General features: G+C 42.4%; 1 protein-coding gene across 5 annotated transcripts in view; it reads right to left on the bottom strand.

Moving 5' to 3' along the window:
• The window catches only part of PALLD (palladin, cytoskeletal associated protein), a 299,404-nt gene that overhangs the window by 212,614 nt on the left and 66,476 nt on the right, over positions 1-20,314 (bottom strand). Inside the window, exon 1 of one of the 5 annotated variants that reach the window (XM_060778731.2) lies at positions 18,630-18,740. The exons of 2 other annotated variants lie outside the window; for them this stretch is intronic. In XM_060778731.2, coding sequence (XP_060634714.2) covers positions 18,630-18,646 — 17 coding nt within the window. In that variant the 5' untranslated portion in view covers positions 18,647-18,740. Of the gene's footprint in view, positions 1-18,261; positions 18,315-18,336; positions 18,564-18,629; positions 18,741-20,314 lie in introns of those variants that run through there. 2 more of the 5 variants (XM_060778732.2, XM_067468715.1) reach the window with 2 other exon arrangements.

Below are 20,314 nucleotides of genomic sequence, written 5' to 3'. Positions count from 1 at the left end.
TTTGCATAAATGTGATTTTTGATCTTGGATCTATTTTAAAAGTTGGGTAATCCTGGGGCTAATATTGTTGCTCAAAGCTACACACATATCATCATTTACTTTCAATCGATTCCTATCTGTGTTTTTAATTATCAGCAAACATAAAACCCTTGTTCACATAAATAGGTTGTGGAGAAGAGTATAAGATAGCACAAGGCGATTCTTTGAATTTTAGTATAAAATTCAATTAACATTAACATTAAATAAGCCAAAATTAATATGAATATTGAGGATTCACGGTCAGAAAAACTACTGGAGCTATCGAATCACTAAACAGCAAAATAGAATCACTGACACAGCCGAGCAAGACAAAAATGTGTGTGACTGACAGATGCTGGGTGGCATGAGTACGTGACACGTGACATCAATCACTTGCCCTTCCCTCAGCCTCCCACGTTGAATCAATGTCCTCACTGGTGCTACCCACATAGCAACAATTCATTAAAATGAATAAAGTTTTAAAAATTTAAATGTTTCACGGACCATAAATTTAGTGCTTGCAGATCACTGGTGGTCAGCAGACCACTGGTTTAAATGCCCATAAATCCTGTACTGCAAGAGTTTGCCTTCCCTTATTCTTCTAATATTTGATAGCTTTAGTATATTCAGAAACTGAAGTTTTGTTTCCTTTGTAGTAAGTCTATACGCAACATGTGTGGAGCTCAAAGGCTCAATGCTGCTTCCCAATTTAACTAGGGATTATTAAGCCAGTAATGTTATGCCTGGATGACGAACCCATGGTTACAGAGGACCAGGCCATTTTTTTTAACCTTGTGGTTGGTGCTCTTTATTTTTTTTAACCAAATTTGGATCCCCAAATGTTATTGAATGACAGTACCCATCCATTTTGATTATCTGCCATCTGCACTTGTAGCTCTGAGGTTAGGGAAAGGTTAAAGGACATGTTAACATCAGATCATATCCACAAGCTGTGTATCTAAATTCAAACCTCCCTATCTTGACTAAACAGAACAAACTGCAGCCTTCCAGATGATACTGTATCACAACTCCCATGAGGTCTAATGGTGAGAAATATACACATTGGAGTCCAGCACCTGGAGGGTCACATAAAATGACATAGCAGGCCAGATTTGGCCCATGTGCTGTAAACATATGGTTATAATAATAATCCCAAACTTTTAGAATGGGATGGTTCTTTGTCCTGTTTTGCTAAAGCACATTTTTAAAAAATCCTAAACAGTTTTGGTTGCAAAGATTCTGGATAAGGGATGTTCAGTTTGTAATGCTATGCTGGAAGGCAGGGGAGAGAAACTTTACATACATGGCTACAGAATTCATTAGGATTTTAAAATAGAATGTTTCACAGAACATCTATATTAGTGGTAACTAATACATGATATAGGGGCCTCACGTAGCCCATTAAGTTCTCACTTTTGGACTGCTACCTCCTGGCCAGGCTCATTAGTTACGACCCGTATGTGCTCAAAATTGCCACAGCAGCTCTTTTGGCAAATGGCCATGTTTCCCAACTTGCCCCAAAGGAGCTGATGTTATGTTTCGAGACTGATCTGTGGCTTCCAAGGTAGCTATTTCTAGGGGCCCCCCAAACTATGCTTGGTCAAATGGTGTTCTTATCATATGAATCTGAACATTTAAATAAGAATCTTATCTATTATTAGTGGCCACTGCTGGGTAGATCTCATACAAAAACACACACAAAAGATACTCATCCTCGTGTGTTAGAAAAAAGAAAGGAACGCATTAGTCAAACTTGGGGCAAAGGTATAATTAAACCATGATTCATACACACTTTTAAAACATCATATGGTTCATAAAGAAGGATAATGCAATGCAATCCAATCTCCTGTGAGCTTAAACAATTTCCATCTGGACATTCAAAGGCATTTTACAAGTAACAATGATTCCAGCAGCTTTGTGGTAACCACTGTAATTGGCAGGCTAGAACTGTGCATTACTAATGGTTACCGTCTACTAGGAAGATAAGATGGATGCCTTCCATACTCTAATATTGTAATCAGCATATTATATTCAAACAAGTAATATGTGGAGACAGGATAATAATGACCCTGCCAACTTTAATTCTGTTTTGACTGGATAATTGTTCACTCCTGCAGGACAACGAAAAATGCTGGCAATCTGAACATCAAGTCAGTTGAGATGTAGTTTAGAAAAAGGGGGACTGGGGAAGGGGCTCTAGTTTCCAGAACTCTCCAGATATCTTAGTCAGTCACCGTGTTGGGGGATTCTGTGAGCTATAGTCTAAAACCAAGAATGGGCAACTTGGAGTGGGCAGACCAAAAGACAATCTGGCAAAATGGCACTGCCTAAAAGAATCCTCCATCTTGTGTGACTGTGAAGCAGAACAGACAACTCCACATCTGTATGCTTGTCCGCAATGTCCTGCTTCATGTACAGAGGAAGAATTGTTTGAGGCTACAGACAATGCGATTGCTGTTGCCTGTTTTTGGTCAAAAGATATTTAGCCATTTGTGCTCCTACTATTTTTATCAGTTTTAAACTAATTTATGCAATGCTTTTGATATGAAATAAGTAAGTCTGAAAAAGTAACTTTTCCAATTTCAGGTTAGACTGCTGAAGGTTGCCTACTTTCCCTTAAGAGTATGAGAATTGAAAAGGTTTTCTCCTATACGTAATCACAGATATTGTTCACCAATATGCTATTAACAAAGGGATTGCAAGTTCATTCTCACAGGAACAAACCGAATCATTAGCTCTTTACTTGTTTGTCTTGCATCACACTTCTTCCTGCTCATTTCTGTTTCTTCCTTCTCTACTTAGACTGAGGGCACATCTACACTATATAATTAACACCTACTTAAACTACTTTGGCTCAATGCTATGAATTGTAATTTGGCAAAGCATCAGCACTTTTTGGCTAAAGATCTTGTGAAACTACAGCTCCTATGACTCCATAGCATTGAGCCATGACAGTGAAGCTGCTTTCATTTTACAGTGTGGATATACTCTGAATTCCCTCCTACAAAATACCAGGGTTGCTCCCTTCTTGTTACCCTTCTATCACCACAGGACCACTTTTCTAATCCAAGAGAATTTTAGGAACTGATTTCCAGGTCTCTCATACAGTTGATAAGCTTTCTTACATCTTTTTAATAGATTTAATTCTATAGATCCTTTAGGTGCATTTTAATCATAACTTTAATAATGTATATGTATAAGCATTTGTTGGAAACCATCTTAGATTTTAATGCCTTTTAGTTTAACTTTTAAGAGTTTATCATGTTGTAAATGTGTGGAATGTGCTAGGTCATGTCTATTTATGTTTAATTTTTTATTATTTTTGGTCGTTTGTAATGTTATATTAAGATTGTTTATCCACTGTTTTGTTTTGTTTTTTCTTTGTTTTCGGCACTGAATGTTTGATGATTTGTTACTTTTGTTGGAAACCGCCCCGAGTCCCCCTCAGGGAGACAGGACAGGTTATAAATAAAGTGTTATTATTGTGTATATTCTAGCTGCATTTGTTTTAATTTGTGTAATCTGTCTTGAGGCCCAATTTGTGATAAAGGTGGGAACTGATAAACAATGAACGAGCAACAGCTGTTGCAGGTGAAGATGATGATGGCCAAGGACAAACACTTCTTCAGGTTTGGTCAACACCAATGCTATGAGAACATTATGTTTAAGTCATGGGCGAGCAAACTTTGAGATTTCAACCTTTCACACACCCACACCCTCCCAACTACAATTCTCCAAGAGTTTCACCGGCCCCTCCAAACAAAGCAATTGCAGAGATGCTCCTTTTTATTTTAAAATGCTACTCTGGGAACAAGAGAATGGCTTGGGACTCTCCTTGACTTATTATCAACTTTCTTTCTCTGTCTTCTCTAGCCCTCTTTGCTCCCTGAAAATTTGTTCTGGAAGGCTTCTGAGACCCATGAAGCAGATTTTGATGACACCTAGGAAGGAGTTGCAAAGAGGAAAGAATATGAATCACCTACTTTCTGGTTCCAATGATAAAGTAATCCCATCCATGAAATACTTCTGCTTGATTCTAACTTATCCACTACAAAAGCAAAAGCCCATTCTTCAAATTAGCCAAAAGTGTTCCCCTATCAGCCAATTCCAAATAGAACCTGCAAAGACAAAATCTTTGTCTGTATTCACCTTCTGAACAACACGTATACATTATATGGCTTTTCCAGATGATAAAACACAGGTTTCCTCCTTGGCACCATTTTCCTGGGAGCCTTGATCCAAAATCAGTAATCACCATGTAATGGAAGGGCTTGCTTCAGGGATAATAACTGCACTTATGTTTCTGCTTATATATAACAAATAACATAAAGGAGTCCAGGAAAAGATATACTCCAGTAGCAATAAAGGGTAATATTTCGGGTTTGAAGAAACTTGGTTTTCAAAAGCAATCAAGTCATTAAAAGTTTCTGCAAGGAGGAGCTAGTTAGGTTACTCCTTTTCTTTTTAGATTACACAAACCATTCTGTCCCTAAGTGGCATATTAAGGCATTGTTCAATGTTTAGAAACAACAAATTCAGTGCCCAAGAATTTGTTTTGACTATCAAAACGGAATGAAGGTCATTGGACTGCCACACGAAACCACACACCTCGTCATTCCAATTTATCTTCATTTCAGTGATATGGTATAATGTCAGACATTATACTGGTGTTGTTGTGTAACTGGGTAATTTTAAAAGATCTCTTCTATTAAATCATTTGGAGACCTGAAAGTAGCTTTTAGATAATTTCTGTCCTAGACCCTTACTGCTCATGATATTGCAGTAACATTAAAGTTTGACATCACATGCAACAGCCCACTCATATGACTATTTCCCACAACAGTGTTCTTCCAGGTCCTGGGAAGGACAGTATGACTTATTGGAGTTAGCCATTAATGCTTCAACAGACATTGGAGAATTATTTTTAAACATTTCTTATAGTGTTAGGAGCCCCCGGTGGTGCAGTGGGTTAAACCATTGAGCTGCTGAACTTGCTAACCAAAAGGTTGCAGGTTCGAATCCGGGGAGCGGCATGAGCTCCTGCAGTTAGCCCCAGGTTCTGCCAACCTAGCAGTTCAAAAACATGCAAATATGAGTAGATCAAAAGGTACTGCTCTGGCGGGAAGGTAATGGTGCTCCATGCAGTCATGCTGGCCACATGACCTTGGAGGTGTCTATGGACAATGCTGGCTCTTTGGCTTAGACAACCTCCAGAGTCGAACACAACTGGACTTAATGTCAGGAGGAAACCTTTACCTATAATGTTACAATTAGACCGCTAGGAAATGAGAGAAATCTGGGGAAGTACCACTTATACAATGACTCTACTTTCAGGGCCCTATATCCCAGAATATCAAGGCAAAAAATCCCACAATATCTGCTTTGAACTGGGTTATCTGAGTCCACACCGACATATATTCCAGTTCAAAGCAGATAATGTGGGATTTTCTGCCTTGATATTCTGGGATATAGGGCTGTATGGAAGGGCCCTCAGAGAGGATTTTACAGGGCAGCATTCCAAAATAACACATTCTTACAGTTTGAAGTCAAAGGTGCAAACTATACAACAGAAATGTGTCTGACACCGCTGCAAGAAATGATTTCATTTAAGTAAAAAGTATTCTTGAGACAGGATAAGACAGACACTTTTCATTTTAGAAGCAGTCCACTCTTCTAACACCATTTCATGCCCTGCTGTTTCCCTCTTCGTAAGAGGCCCCAAATATCAATTTGGAGTCTTATGTGGGAGACACCTCTACAGGGAGTAATTGGGATGAAAACTGCAAGAACCTCTTTGTCAACATGGATGTATAATAATGCTTCCATTTTTGGACTCCCCTTTTCAGGGTGAGTCCAAACTTTCATGATCATGCCTGCAGGTCAGAGTTTGTTCCCATACAAAGGATTTCAAGTAGATGTTGGGCACATGCCTTTCGTGTTCTCTGCACCCACAAGGAGTTCGGAAAAGTCCAATTTTAATTTATCACAACTTGTTGCATCATTCAAATGAACGTAGTTTGTCTTATAAAACATAGTTACGGTTAAATATATCTTGGCATGCTATCTGAACCCTAATCCATCTAAAACACAGATGTGTGTTTTTCACCTTAAGAACAGACAAGCATCTCGAGCCCTGAGGATTACCTGGGAAGGAATCCCCCTGGAGCATTGGAGACACACAAATACCTGGGAGTTACTCTGGACTGTGCTCTGACTTATAAGAAGGCACTTATAAGAAGCACTACTTGAATATCAAGCAAAAAGTGGGTGCTAAAAATAACATCATACGAAAGCAGACTGGCACAACCTGGGGATCACAACCAGATACAGTGAAGACATCTTCCCTTGTGCTATGTTACTCTACTGCTGAGTTTGCATGCCCAGTGTAGAACACATCTCTCCATGCTAAAACAGTGGATGTGGCTCTTAATGAGACATGCTGCATTATCACGGGGTGTCTGCGCCCTACACCAGTGGAGAAATTACACTGTTTAGCCAGTATTGCACCTCTTGACATCCATTGGGAAGCAGCAGCCTGTAATGAAAGGACCAAGGCATTGATATCTTCGGCCCATCCTCTGTTTGGATATCAGCCAGGAAACCAATGCCTTAGATCAAGAAAGAGCATCCTAAGATCTACAGAGATACTTGCAGGAACAACTCAGCAAGCAAGAGTCCAAAAGTGGCAGGCTAAAACCCAGAACTCAATCAGTGGCTGATACTAGATGAGATCCCCTCCTGGGCACACAGAAGACTGGGTGACCTGGAAGGCACTGCACAGGCTGCATTCTGGCACCACCAGATGCAGAGCTAACCTTAAGAAATGGGGCTACAAAGTGGAGTCCATGACCTGTGAGTGCAGAGAAGAGCAAACCACAGACCACCTACTACAATGAAGTCTGAGCCCTGCCACATGCACAATACAGTGACACCAGAGACATTCCAAATGGCCAGCTTCTGGTCAAAGGCTTTTAACATAATGCTCAGTGTTTTAACTTTGTTCGTGTTTTCAAAGAAATTATAACTGTACCCTCAATTCACTTCTGACACGATAAATAAATCTGAACCCTAAACTGTGGTTAGTCTAAAGTAGAAGCTTCTCATCTCCTTGCTACTACTAGACTGAGAGGGAGAAAGGATAGGAAATAAAGAGCCCAAGGCTTTCTTCCACCTGTGCCTGTAACGATAAAACAATGGTTTAGCATTACAGGCAAACTGTTCCAACTTATAAACACTTCCAGAGATTCATTTCATGTATTGCATTTAATATGTATTTTGGGCCGTGGTCTCTTTCATGACATGGAGAGTCTAAAATTAATTTTGCTGTACGTACAGATACAACATGGTCCAAGTTGCATAGTGTTTTGTGCAATGAGATCTGGACTCAGCCGCATATACCTCAGGATACTGTTAGACTTCACTTATGCATCACATGCTCATCCACTACAATGAATCAGAAGTGCCTGAAATACAAGGTCCTCTGTCTGGCAGCATCCTGAAAAGACATATAACTTAACCCAAGCCTTCTAACATTAAACATCCTCTCTGTCTCTTTCTCCAAGCAATTAAAAAGAAAAATACATTTCAAGCAGCCTAGCCAAAGATGTCTGCTTTTAAAAAAGATGTCAAATTGGAGACATGTGGTCTCAATAAAGCATAAAATTAACACACAAAAACAATATTCTGTTAAAATGTACGCTGCATACTCTTTCCTATATATATATATATATATGTGTGTGTGTGTGTGTGTGTGTGTGTGTGTGTGTAAGTAACCAGCTCTGACCACAAAAGTCATTTGATGGCAGAATCTTTTAAGCACTGGAATGTGCTTGAGTCAACAGATCTGCACCAGAATAGACTTTTGGGGCAGCTTCCACTTCCCAAGGGTTAAGAGTCATGTCCAGAGCAGAATCCCACAAAGGTTAAAGCTTTAAAGGTAGAAAGTGACATCATGGCTCAGTCAGCCGGAGCGGAAAGAATCTGGTGTTGTAAAGTCACCACAAGGTACTACAAACCACAGCTGCTAGAGAATGATCAGGCAGACCAGTTGTTCTCGGGTTTGTTTTTCTTACTTTAACACAATGATACCACAAGAAGTTGGCAGATGCACTCAGGGATGCAACTGACCAAGGAAGGTTTTCAAATCTTAAACAGGCAATTAGGACTCTGATCTACCCACATTTAGCTTTTCCCCTAAGTGGTTCTTCTCCACAAATTTACGCCGTAAAAATACTGTGGGCTTCCATTATAATGGGTTACAGATGTAATAGAGCTTTGAAATGCACTCTTTTGGATTTAACCATGCTGTGTAGGGGATTCTGGGGGCTCTTCTGTACTGCCATATAAGATCCAGATTATCTGCTTTAACCTGGATTATATGGCAGTATAAGGTAAAGGTAAAAGTTTCCCATGACATTAAATCCAGTCATGTCAAACTCTGGGGTGGTGGTGCTCCTCTCCTTTTCTAAGCCAGGGAGTCGGCGTTGTCCATAGACACCTCCAAGGTCATGTGGCCAGCACGATTGAATTGAGCACTGTTTCTTTCCTGCAGAAGCGGTGCCTATCGATCTCACATTTGCATGTTTTTGAACAACTAGGTTGGCAGAAGCTGGGCCTAGCACAGGGAGCTCACCCTGCTCCCCAGATTTGAACCACCAACCTTTCCATCAGTAAGTTCATCAGCTCAGTGGTTTACTCCGCTGTGCCACCAGTGGGCAGTGTAGACTCATATAATCCAGTTCAAATCATATAATGTGGATTATCTACTTTGATAATCTGGGTTATATGGCAGTGTAGAATGGGGCCTGGGAGTGGCAGTTTAAAAAGCAACTCTAATATGTAAAGAGAGGTTCATATACTTTCAGGCAAATTGCCTCGAGAGCCAGTGGACTGAATACTGGCCCAGGCTCTGGTCCACCTGAGTTGAAATCCCCATTCAGTCCTTGAATCCCACTGGCCCAAGGTAACTCTTTCTCAGCCTTTGAGGAAGGCAACAGCAAACCTCCCCTGAATAAACCTTTGCCAAGAAAACTCTAAATTAGGCAGAGTAGATTTGATGGCATACAACAAACCTTGACATAATTTTGACCTAAGGATGGTATTGAGGTAGTCCACATTTTCTTGTAAACAATGAAACTCTTCCTTCCCATTAACAAATTGATTTATGGATAGTATATACAGTTCCTGCCAGGCACTCCTCATTGTAGCCCAAGCTAGAACATTTCAAAATTCAACTGGGTACAAATCACATATTTCTGTAACAATCCCTTCCTTATTCTGCAGTCTGTTTTCACTTCTGACAGCTAACATTGCATTGTCACATCATTCCCAAGAAGACCAGGCTGCCTGAATATGTCAACACACGTATCACTTTGCCTGTGAATTTCTAGGACAAAGAAAAGTGAAAACTTACAAACAAATTGCTGACACATGCATTACATGCTTGGGACTACCATCCATCCTCCATATTTGCTGGTGATAGGGGCAGAGGATCCCTATAAAAGTGAAAAACCACAAATAAAGAATGGTGCTCCATGCAGTCATGCCAGCCACATGGCCTAGGGGGTGTTTTCGGCTTAGAAATGGAAGTGAGTACGGACACAACTAGACTTAATGTTGAAGGGAAACCTTTATCTTTAACACCTCTTTTGGAGTTTTTAAGTCTTCCAGCACTACTCTATTGTCATCTTCTCCTGGAAGCTGTACATCGAATCACATTGGAGAACCTAAAGCAGTGGTTCTCAACCTGTGGGTTGCCAGATGTTTTGGCCTTCAACTCCAAGAAAGCTGAACAGTTGGTAAACTGGCTGGGATTTCTGGGAGTTGTAGGCAAAAACACCTCGGGACCCACATGTTAAGAACCACTGACCTAAAGATTCCTAGAGAGATAGTCTGTCTAGAAATCTCTAGAAGCTCCAACATGAATGGAAAAAGTTGACCATAGTGTCACAGTGGTGGACCTAGAGATCTCTAGGGAGAACATTTTAAATCAAATTGTGAATGATAAAATCACAGAAGTCAAAACCACAAATGTGGAGGGGTGACTGTATATGGACACTTGTCATTTAGCTATTACAAGAGCCAGCATTTCCAAAGCATAGTTTCACTATGCCAAACCATTTGATATAAGAGTGTTAATTATTTACAAGCAAAGCACTCAGATAATAATTAAGCACTGCAACTGATGCATAGCATCTGCTTCCAGAGCTGTAGCACTCCATTTGAAATAGTAATGCCAATGTGATAAATGACCTTTGGCATTAAACACCATGTTTAAAATACCTTACCATGTGAGTAAACAAACAGCAACCGGGGTGGTGTGTTCTAGTGATGAGATTATGGCTAAGGAAAAATAGCTTCATGTCATTTCGTGGCCACGAAGCTCAGTGGGCCAGTTAGTACAGTCACTATCTCTCAGCCTAACTTATCTCCTTGGGTTGTTGTGAGGATAGCAAATAGTAAGGCAAACTATATTCACCACTTTGGGATCCTTGAAGGAAAGACAGAACAAAATGAATAATAAATATTCTAATGTTTTTTTATTAATGTGTGTGTGTTTCAAAACTCAGGGAACAAAAAGGTTGTTTACAATTCAAATATTTAGATGCATTTGATTTTGTGTAAATTTATCTTTATGTAATAATAATAATAACAACAACAACAACAACACTTTATTTGTAGACTGCCCTATCTCCCCGAAGGGACCCAGGGCGGTTTCCAACATATATGGCAAACATTCAATGCCAAAATATATATTCCTACCACAATATTGTACTGCAATCACAAGACTGTATGTGCAATGGGATGGCATTTGCCCATCGAGACTCTATAAATCAGGCATGGGCAAACTTTCTAATCTGGGGGCCTCATGGTGGGCCCAAGTGGAGTGGGTGGGCGGGGAGGGTTTTTTCCCCAAGTCCCTTCCCTGTCAGAAGGACTGGCTACACAGAGAGGAAGAGAGTTTTTCCCTCCTGTCACACCCACCTCTCACTTTCACTCTTTCTTTCTCTTTGGCAACACACCAATACGCACACACCTCTCCCCTTGGAGTCTCAACCTTTACACAAAAAGGGGTTTATGGGAAGGGAAGGGGGTCCATTTGAGATGGGAGGTGGGGAGAAAGCTGAGAGGCACCTGAAGAAAAAAGAGATATCTCTTTTCTCCCCTTCCTCTTCTCTTTTGGAGGCAGAAAATGAAGGAAAGATGGGAAATGTTGGTCAGGATGAGATGGTGGACAGGAGAGAAAAGTGTATCCATTAGATCCCATATTGCCTACTCCTGATATAAAATTCTAGAATCCTAGAGCAGAAAGAGACCTCCAAGGGCCATCCGGTCCAACTTGCTACCATGTAGGAAAGCACAATCAATGCACTCACAATAAACACTCCTACAGAAAAGGAGACTCCACCACACTCTGAGGCTGCCTGTGTCACTCTCCAGGAAATTCTTCCTAATCTTTTCAGTCTCTTTCCCTGCCATTTGAACCCATTGCTCCCTTGTGCCCTGGTCTCTAGAGCAGCTGAAGTTTTTCCCCTCATCCTCCTCTTCCTTTTCCTTCTCCTCCACAATGGGACAACCTTTTAAATCTTGAAACATGGTTCTCATGTTCACTCTTTAACTTCTCCTCTCCCAGCTAAACATCCCCCAGGAGGAAAGGAGGAAGGAAAAGGAGAAGGAAGGAAGGGTGGAAGAGAATGGAGGGAGGGGAGGAAAGGAGAGAAGGAAGGAAAGACAAAGGGGAAGGATGGATGGATGGATGGATGGAAGGAAGGAAGGAAGGAAGGAAGGAAGGAAGGAAGGAAGAGGGAGGGAAAGAAGGAAGGAAGGAAGGAAGGACAGAAGGAAGGAAGGAAGGAAGGAAGGAAGGAAGGAAGGAAGGAAGGAAGGAAGGAAAAAGGGTGAAAGGGAAGGATGGAAGGAAGAAAGAAAGAAAGAAAGAAGGAAAGATAGGGTGGTGAGAGAGAGGAGGGCCTGAGAAACAAGCCCAAGGGGCATTTCTGGTTCCCGGGCCTGGGTTTGCCCATACCTGCATTTGTACTTCATTTCCAGGATAAATAACTTGTGAATGCATGTGCTTTTAAGTAGCCTCTTGATTTATGGTGCCATCGTGGATTTCATAGGGTTTTCTCAGGCAAGGAACACTCTGAGGTGGTTTTGTCAATTTCTTGCCCTGCTTCTTGGCCTTTTGGCTAAGATCAAGTGTAATTCCTTCCTCTGAAACACAGACTACATTGTCTGGCATTTGTTGTTAATCTTCCATCCAAGTACTAACTAGGGTTGACCCTGCTTAGCTTCCCAGATTTAGACCCCATTTGTCATGTGATGGGAGAGAAGTCAGACATTGACTTTCCTCCTTCCATTATTCAAAATTGAAGAGTGCTACTCGGAGGAATGTGCTTCTATGTTTTGACCTTGTGACATTTTGCTAATTCATGTCTTACATTTGTAATGTTTATTTTACTATAGCTCCCAGACTTCCTTAGACGGTATGAACACTGTGACAGTAAAAAAAAGAAAAGAATGTTTTTCCAAACTATCTTAGGCTTTGTGGTCTTGTCAAGCTCAAATGCAAAGCAACACCTGAAATTTAAAACTCCTTTACAACAGAAAACAATGTTTTCTTATTCTGAAATAAATCCTGCTATGTTTAACAGTTTAATCCCTAGGAAGCATATTTTGCATTGCTGTCTTAACAGAACTGCAACAACAACAACTGAGTCCGGAAGGGGAGCAGTAGTAATGCAGCACCTCTGGACCTGGAGTAATTTAAAACACTGCTGGAGCTAATGCTATCAGAGGAGGAATACAATTCCAAAAAGGATCATTCCAATTTTAGCTCTGAACAGGAATCTTGGGTAGTTCTAGTCTCCAGTTCCAACTGAGCAAATTCTCTTTTATAAATAGACCAAATAACAGCATGGTAGAGGAGATACTTGCTTGTTTTTTTAATCACCATCACAGTGGAATTATAGAATGAGACTTTAACCTCCATGCACATTCAATGGGAACTCAAAATCCCTATTAGTAAACCAATGATTTGATTAAGAGAACACTTGCTCATTATGAGCCGCTACAGCACACAAAAGATGCTGGAATTCTTATTCAGGCTCAGCCAGTACAGCCTTGGGTTACACTTTTGCCAAGGGAGCACCAGGATCAGGTAGCATTACGATTGTAGTTAACATCAATATTTTTCAGACATTTGAGAATCTCTTAAGGGGAGATTCCTAGCTCAGTTATCAAAATGGTGCTGCCTAAATGGTCTAGTGAAATATCCTAAAGGAATTTCTCCATGTTCATATAAAATCCTCTACTGACTCTTCAACGTTTCTCTCTTCAGCAAAAAGAAAAGTAATGACATTTGGCTTCATCTCATAGAAATCAATAGGACTTCAAAGTATTCCAGTATGGTTTGACTGATAACCGTCATTTCTATGTGCCGGGAGAGCCAGGTGAGGGTTGTAATGGAGGCTGAGTAAGTTTTTATTTCTTTTTTAAGAGGGAGGGGGTGGGTATTCCCACAGTTTACTGGACTTATTTAGCTCGGTAAACTGTGGGGATACTGCAGTATTCTGCATCCAGAACCGGAAATAGTGGCTTTATGCTGCGCCTTCCAAGGTGTGGAATAAACCCACTATCTAATTAATTCACTACAAACGAGGGTTTTCCTGGTTTGTGGTGAATTAATTTGGGACTGTCCAGAATGTTGTGTGGACAGCCTCTCCTAGACAGGCCCATTACCTGAATAAAATTCAGGTAATGTGGGATTTTCTGCCTTGATATTCTGGGATATAGGGCTGTGTGGAAGAGCCCCTAGTGAGTTTCCATGGCTAATCATAGAATCCCAGAGTTAGAAAACCATAAGCCCCTTCTATGCAGGAAAGCACAATCAAAGCATGCCCAGCAGATGCCCATATAGCTCCTGTTAAAGAAAGAAATCCCACCACACTTTGAGGCCTCCTTCCATACAGCTGAAAAAAAATCCCACATTTTCTGCTTTGAACTGGAATATATGGCAGTGTGGACTCAGGACTCTTCAGCACAGCCCTATATCCCAGAATAGACAGAAAATCCTACAATATCTGCTTTGAACTGGGTTATCTGAGTTCACACTCAGATTTTCTGCCTTGGTATTCTGGGATATAGGGATGTGTGGAAGGGCCACCAGTTCAAACAGATAGTGGAATTTTCTGCCTTGATAGTCAGGGTTATATGGCTGCCTGGATGGACTGTAAGGCCCTTTCTACACTGTCCTTATATACCAGGCTATCTGCCTGGAACTGGATTATATGGGTCTCCACTGCTATATAATCTGGGATAGCAGAAAATTTAGGATCAGATCCTGGGATAGAAGGACAGTGTAGAAGGGGCCTGAGGCCCCTTCCACACAACTGAATAAAATCCCACAATGTCTGCTTTGAACTGGAATATATGGCAGTGTGGCCTTCGATAACCCAGTTCGAAGCAGATATTGTAAGATTTTCTGTCTTGATATTCTGGGTTATATAGCTGTGTAGAAGGGCCTTGAGGCAGCACAATCCACTGCCAAACAGCTCTTTCTTGTCAGGAAGTTCTTTCTAATACCATTATGGCTGCACCATTTTGATAACGGAGCTAGGAATCTCCCTTAAGAGATTCTCAAATGCCTGAAAACTATTGATGTTTACCAAAATTGTAATGCTACCTGATCCTGGTGCTCCCTTGGCAAAACTGCGACCCAAAGCAGCACTGGATGAGCCTGAATAAGAATTCCAGCATCTTTTGTGGAATCTCTTTTCCTGCAATTTGAATCCATTGTTTCATGTTTTGGTCTCTGGAACAGCACGAAACAAACCCTCTCTCTCCTTAATGTAACATCTTTCAAACATTTCAACATCACATCCTCTCACAGAGCCCTTCCACACAGCCATATAACCCAGAATACCAAGGCAGAATAATCTACAATATCTGCTTTAAAATAGGTTATCTGAGGGGCCTTCCACACAGCCATATAACCTATAATATCAAGACAGATAATCCACAGTATCTGCTTTGAACTGGGTTATTTGAGTCCACACTGCCCTTAACCCAGTTCAAAGTGGATAGCGTGTGGCAGGGCCATAGCCAGAAAAAAAATTGGGGAAGGGGAGTTGAAATTTTGAGGGGGGGGGGGGTTTGAAAATTTCAGGGGGGGGGGTTGAAATTTGCCTCCTAGCTCACGCTGAAGCAAAGAGCACAGCAGGGGGCAGAGCAGCCTTCAATAGCCTGCAGCTCCGCCTCTGTCAACCACCTCCACCAAATCTGGCCTCCTTAATGAGAGCATTCAACACCCCCCCCCCAACTTGGTTGCTTTGCTACATTGGCTATTGCTGAAAGTAATGACAGTGTGAATAAAGTCTCATAGACTCAGCATGGGGATTTGGTTAACCAGTTAAAATTCATGAGTAAACCAGTTTTTTAACCTGAAAAATTTGGGGGGGGGGAGGTTTGAACCCCAAACCCCTACCCCCCCCCCGGCTACAGGTCTGGTGTGGGGTTTTATTCAACTGTGTGGAAGGGGACTCCAAACACTGCACCACGCTGGCTTTCAGAAAAATTGCATCTGAGTGGGTTGCTGTGAGTTTCCCAGGCCGTATGGCCATGTTCCAGAAGCTTCGCCCACATCCATGGAAGGCACCCTCGGAGGTTGTGAGGTCTGTTGGAAACTAGGCAAGTCGGGTTTATATATCTATGGAATGCCCAAGGTGGGAGAAAGAACTGTCTGCCTGAGGCAGGGGTGAATGTTGCAAATGACCAGCTTGATTATTTATTTATTATATTTATATGCTGCCCTTCTCATCCCGAAGGGGACTCAGAGTGGCTTACAAGTAATACGTAAATACAACACATTATATTATTACCATAGCACAATATTAGTATTAGCACTGAATTGCCTTGCAGCTTCAAAGCCTGGCTGCTTCCTGCCCAGGGGAATCCTTTGTTGGGAGGTGTAATCAGGACAGTAAATAAAAGACAGGAGAATTCCACACAAGAAACAATCAAGGCCAGTTATCACCTCCCAACAAAGGATTCCCCCATTCAGGAAGCAGTAAGGCTTTGAAGCTGCAAGGAACCAAGGAACATGAAAAGCACTAAAAGACTAAATCAACCAGAGAAGTCAGCCATAGCAGGACATTTGATGAACCAAACTGGACACATCATATTATCTGAGAACAGAGAAATGCTGGACCACGCTAACAACCACCATGACAGACTACACAGAGAAGCCACTGAAATCCACAAGCATGTGGACAATTTCAACAAAAAAGAGGAAACCATGAAAATGAACAAATTCAGGCTACCAGTATTAAAAAAAAAACCTCTAGAATTGAGCCAGCAAATAAAGAACAACACTCAGAAAACAGGGGAATTCCAGACATGCATAAATCAGGGCTGGCTAACACCTCCCAACAAAGGATTCCCCCAGGCAGGAAGCAGGCAGGCTTTGAAACTGTAATGGTATTGAATGCTAAACAAGCTGGTCAACTGCAACATTCACACTTCCTTCCAACAGACAAGAATTCTTTCTCCCACCCTGGACATCCCACAGATATATACATCCAATTTTCCCAGCTTACAATATGCCTCACAACCTCTGAAGATGCCTGCCATAGATGTGGGCAAACGTCAGGAGAGAATGCTTCAGGAACATAACCACAGAGCAGGCATGGGCAAACTTCGGCCCTCCAGGTATTTTGGACTTCAATTCCCACAATTCCTAACAGCCGGTAGGCTGTTAGGAATTGTGGGAGTTGAAGTCCAAAACACCTCGAGGGCCGAAGTTTGCCCATGCCTGCCATAGAGCATGGAAAACTCAGCAACACAATGATTCTGGCCATGAAAGCCTTTGACAACACATTGCTTCTCAACAGCTTCCATCAAACAGAAGGTGGAGGAGCAGAAGACCCTACATATAGGAACGTTTCAGCTGGGCATAAGAAGTCATTTTCCCTCATCACATTAGGGGGGGGGGGGGAATCCACTTAAAATCCGGTTTCTGCCTCTTGCAGAATTATGGAGTTTGTAGTTTAGGGAGGGGCCTTTAACAGTCTAAAGTTAACAGTCTACAAACCTCAGAATTCTGCAGGAGGCAGAAACTGGATTTAAAGTGGATTCACTCTCTAGTGTGATGATGAGGTTTGAGCTTGCTTTAGTGCAGTGTTTCTCAACCTTCTGAATGCCATGACCCCTTAACACAGTTCCTCATGGTGTGGTGACCCCCAACCATAAAGTTATTTCCATTCCTACTTCATAACTGCAATTTTGCTACTGTTATGAATCGTAATGTAAATATCTGATATGCAGGATGTATTTTCATTCACTGGACCAAATGTGGCACAAATATCCAATACACCTAAATTTTAATACTGGTGGGGTTGGGGAGGGAGGGGGAGGAATTGATTGTCTCATTTGGGAGTTGTAGTTGCTGGGATTTATAGTTCACGTACAATCAAAGAGCATTCTGAACTCCACCAATGATGGAATTGAACTAAACGTGGTGCACAGAACTCCCAGGACCAAAAGAAAATACAAGAAGGGTTTGGTGGGCATTGACCTTGAGTTTTGGAGTTGTAGTTCACCTATATCCGGAGAGCACTGTGGACTCAAACAATGATGGATCTGGACCAAACTTGGCACGGATACTCAATATGCCCAAATATAAACACAGATGGAGTTTGGAGGAAATAGATCTTGACATTTGGGAGTTGTAGTTCCTGGGATTTATAGTTCACCTACAACCAGAGAGCATTCTGAAGCCCACCAACAACAGAATTGGACCAAACTTCCCACACAGAACCCCCATGACCAACAGAAAATACTGTTTTCTGATGGTCTTTGGCGACCCCTCTGACACCCCCTCGCGACCCCCAGGTTGAGAAACACTGCTTTAGTGGATTTTTTCTCAAGTGTGATGCAGTAGAAAGTGAAGCGAAAGGCTTTCTGATGCTTCCTGGGACAACTTTCGAGCTGTGCGTAAAAGTTGTGCCACTTGTGGCTGGCTGAACTCTGGAGGCGCAGCAACCGCACTGAGACCACCAACAAGACTGCTTTTCTAAGCACCAAACCTTCCTCTCCTTCCTTTCTCCGGGCTTCTCAAGGGAGAAGGGGGAAACCATGACCGTTCAGCGGAGTATCCTTCGTGCTTTGGAGAAGCCAAGCCTCCTCCTCCTCCTCACCTGAAATCCATCCCTCCGCTCCTTCCCGCACAGGCGAGGCGAAACTTACCATTGTGATTGAGTGAGAAGCAAAAAAAGGGGAGCCCTCCCTTGTAAGCCCCTTTCCCTTTAGGAAGTCACTTACGCTCTTGCAGCCACGCGAAGGGAGCCGGGCGAGGAGTTGGGACGGCGTTTCCCAAGGCAGAACAAAGGCTGCTTGGCAGGGAAGCGGGACGAGGACGGCGCGCTCTGCGCTCCTCTGGCCGGCGGCCAATGGCTTGCGCCGGTTCTTAGGGCTCGACGGGAGGAGCGAGGCTCAAGGCGCGCGGGCACGCTCCTCTCGCCGGGAGCGCGCATGCATACACACACACACACCCCTCCTCCGCGGGAGCAACGTCCCGAAATAACACGACGCCACTCGCTTTCTCCCCTTGTTACCTTGCCCTTTCCTTCATGGGGTGGCCTCCCTTGGAAGCAGCACTCCAAAGCCACTCTGCTGAAGATGTTGCCAGTTCCCCTTTCACTTTGGTCCAGAGACCTCCTCGCCTTGGATGAAAGGGAGTGTGCAGAACCCATTCACTTCACAAGGTGGCTTTTATCCTCCTCTCCTTTCCTTTCTCGCCCCTCCTCCGCTGCAAAAAGTGTCATTGAGGGTTTCTTTTCTCATCTAACTGCAATTTATTTATTTATTTATCACTAGCCGTCCCCTGCCACGCATTGCTGTGGCCCACATGGGGGTTCTGCAGGGGCGGCTCAACCCATTACGCAAAGTAAGCATTTGCAGTATAGTTGATTTTGCCCAGGGGCGCTCTTGAGGCGCTCTTGGGGGGGAAATAGACCTTGACATATGCGAGCTGTAGTTACTGGGATGTATAGTTCACCTATAATCAAAGAGCATTCTGAACTCCACCAATGATGGAATTGAACCAAATATGGCACACAGAACTCCCACGACGAACAGAAAATATATATCAGTCATTGGTTGGGGGTCGGGGTGGGGGCAAAATACTGTTTGCTTACCATTAAAAATTACCTAGGGCCGCCTCTGGGGTTCTGTGTGGGAGGTTTGGCCCAATTCTATAATTGGTGGGGTTCAGAATGTTCTGTGATTGTAGGTGAACTATAAATCCCAGCAACTACAACTCCCAAACGTCAAGATTCTATTTTCCGCAAACTCCAGCAGTGTTCACATTTGGGCATATTGAATATTCATGTAGAGTTTGGTCCAGGTCCATCATTGTTTGAGTCCACAGTGATCTCTGGATGTAGGTGAACTACAACTCCAAAACCAAAGAACAGTGCCCACCAAACCCTTCCAGTATTTTTTGTTTGTCATGGGAATTCTGTGTGCCAAGTTTAGTTCAATTCCATCGCTGGTGGAGCTCAGAATGCTCTTTGATTGTAGGTGAACTATAAATCCCAGTAACTACAACTCCCAAATGACAAAATCATTTTTTTTTTTGCGTGAAGGACATTCATTGGGTTGTTAGGTGTCTTGTGTCCAAATTTGGTGTCAATACGTCCAGTTTTTGAGTTCTGTTAATCCCACAAACAAACATTACATTTTTATTTATATAGATGTCAGGAGCGAACCAAAGCAGTCGTATTGCACTAAAAACAAACAAACAAACAAACAAGTCTTGTTTGCAGACTTGGTATTCTATTAAATGTCCTTTGACCAGTATCTGGCCACTTGGAGTGCCTCTGGTGTTGCTGCAAGGAGGTCCTCCATTGTGCATGTGGCAGGGCTCAGGTTGAATTGCAGTAGGTGGTCTGTGGTTTGCTCTTCTCCACACTCGCATGTCGTGGACTCCACTTTGTAGCCCATTTCTTAAGGTTGTCTCTGCATCTCTTGGTGCCAGAGTGCAATCTGTTCAGCACCTTCCAAGTCGCCCAGTTTTCTGTATTCCCAGGAGGGAGTCTCTCATTTGGTATCAGCCATTGATTGAAGTTCTGGGTTTGAGCCTGCCACTTTTGGACTCTCGCTTGCTGAGATGTTCCAGCGAGTGTCTCTGTAGATCTTAGAAAACAATTTCTTGATTTAAGTTGATGGTGTGCTGGCTGATACACAGACAGGGGATGGGCCGGAGATGTCACTGCCTTGGTCCTTTCACTATTGATTG

Source organism: Anolis sagrei, chromosome 5 (assembly GCF_037176765.1).
Source record: "Anolis sagrei isolate rAnoSag1 chromosome 5, rAnoSag1.mat, whole genome shotgun sequence".
In the NCBI taxonomy this organism is placed as follows: Eukaryota; Metazoa; Chordata; class Lepidosauria; order Squamata; family Dactyloidae; genus Anolis; species Anolis sagrei.
The sequence above is the reverse complement of the archived record's forward strand: the minus strand, read 5'-3'. Positions and strand labels throughout refer to the sequence as shown.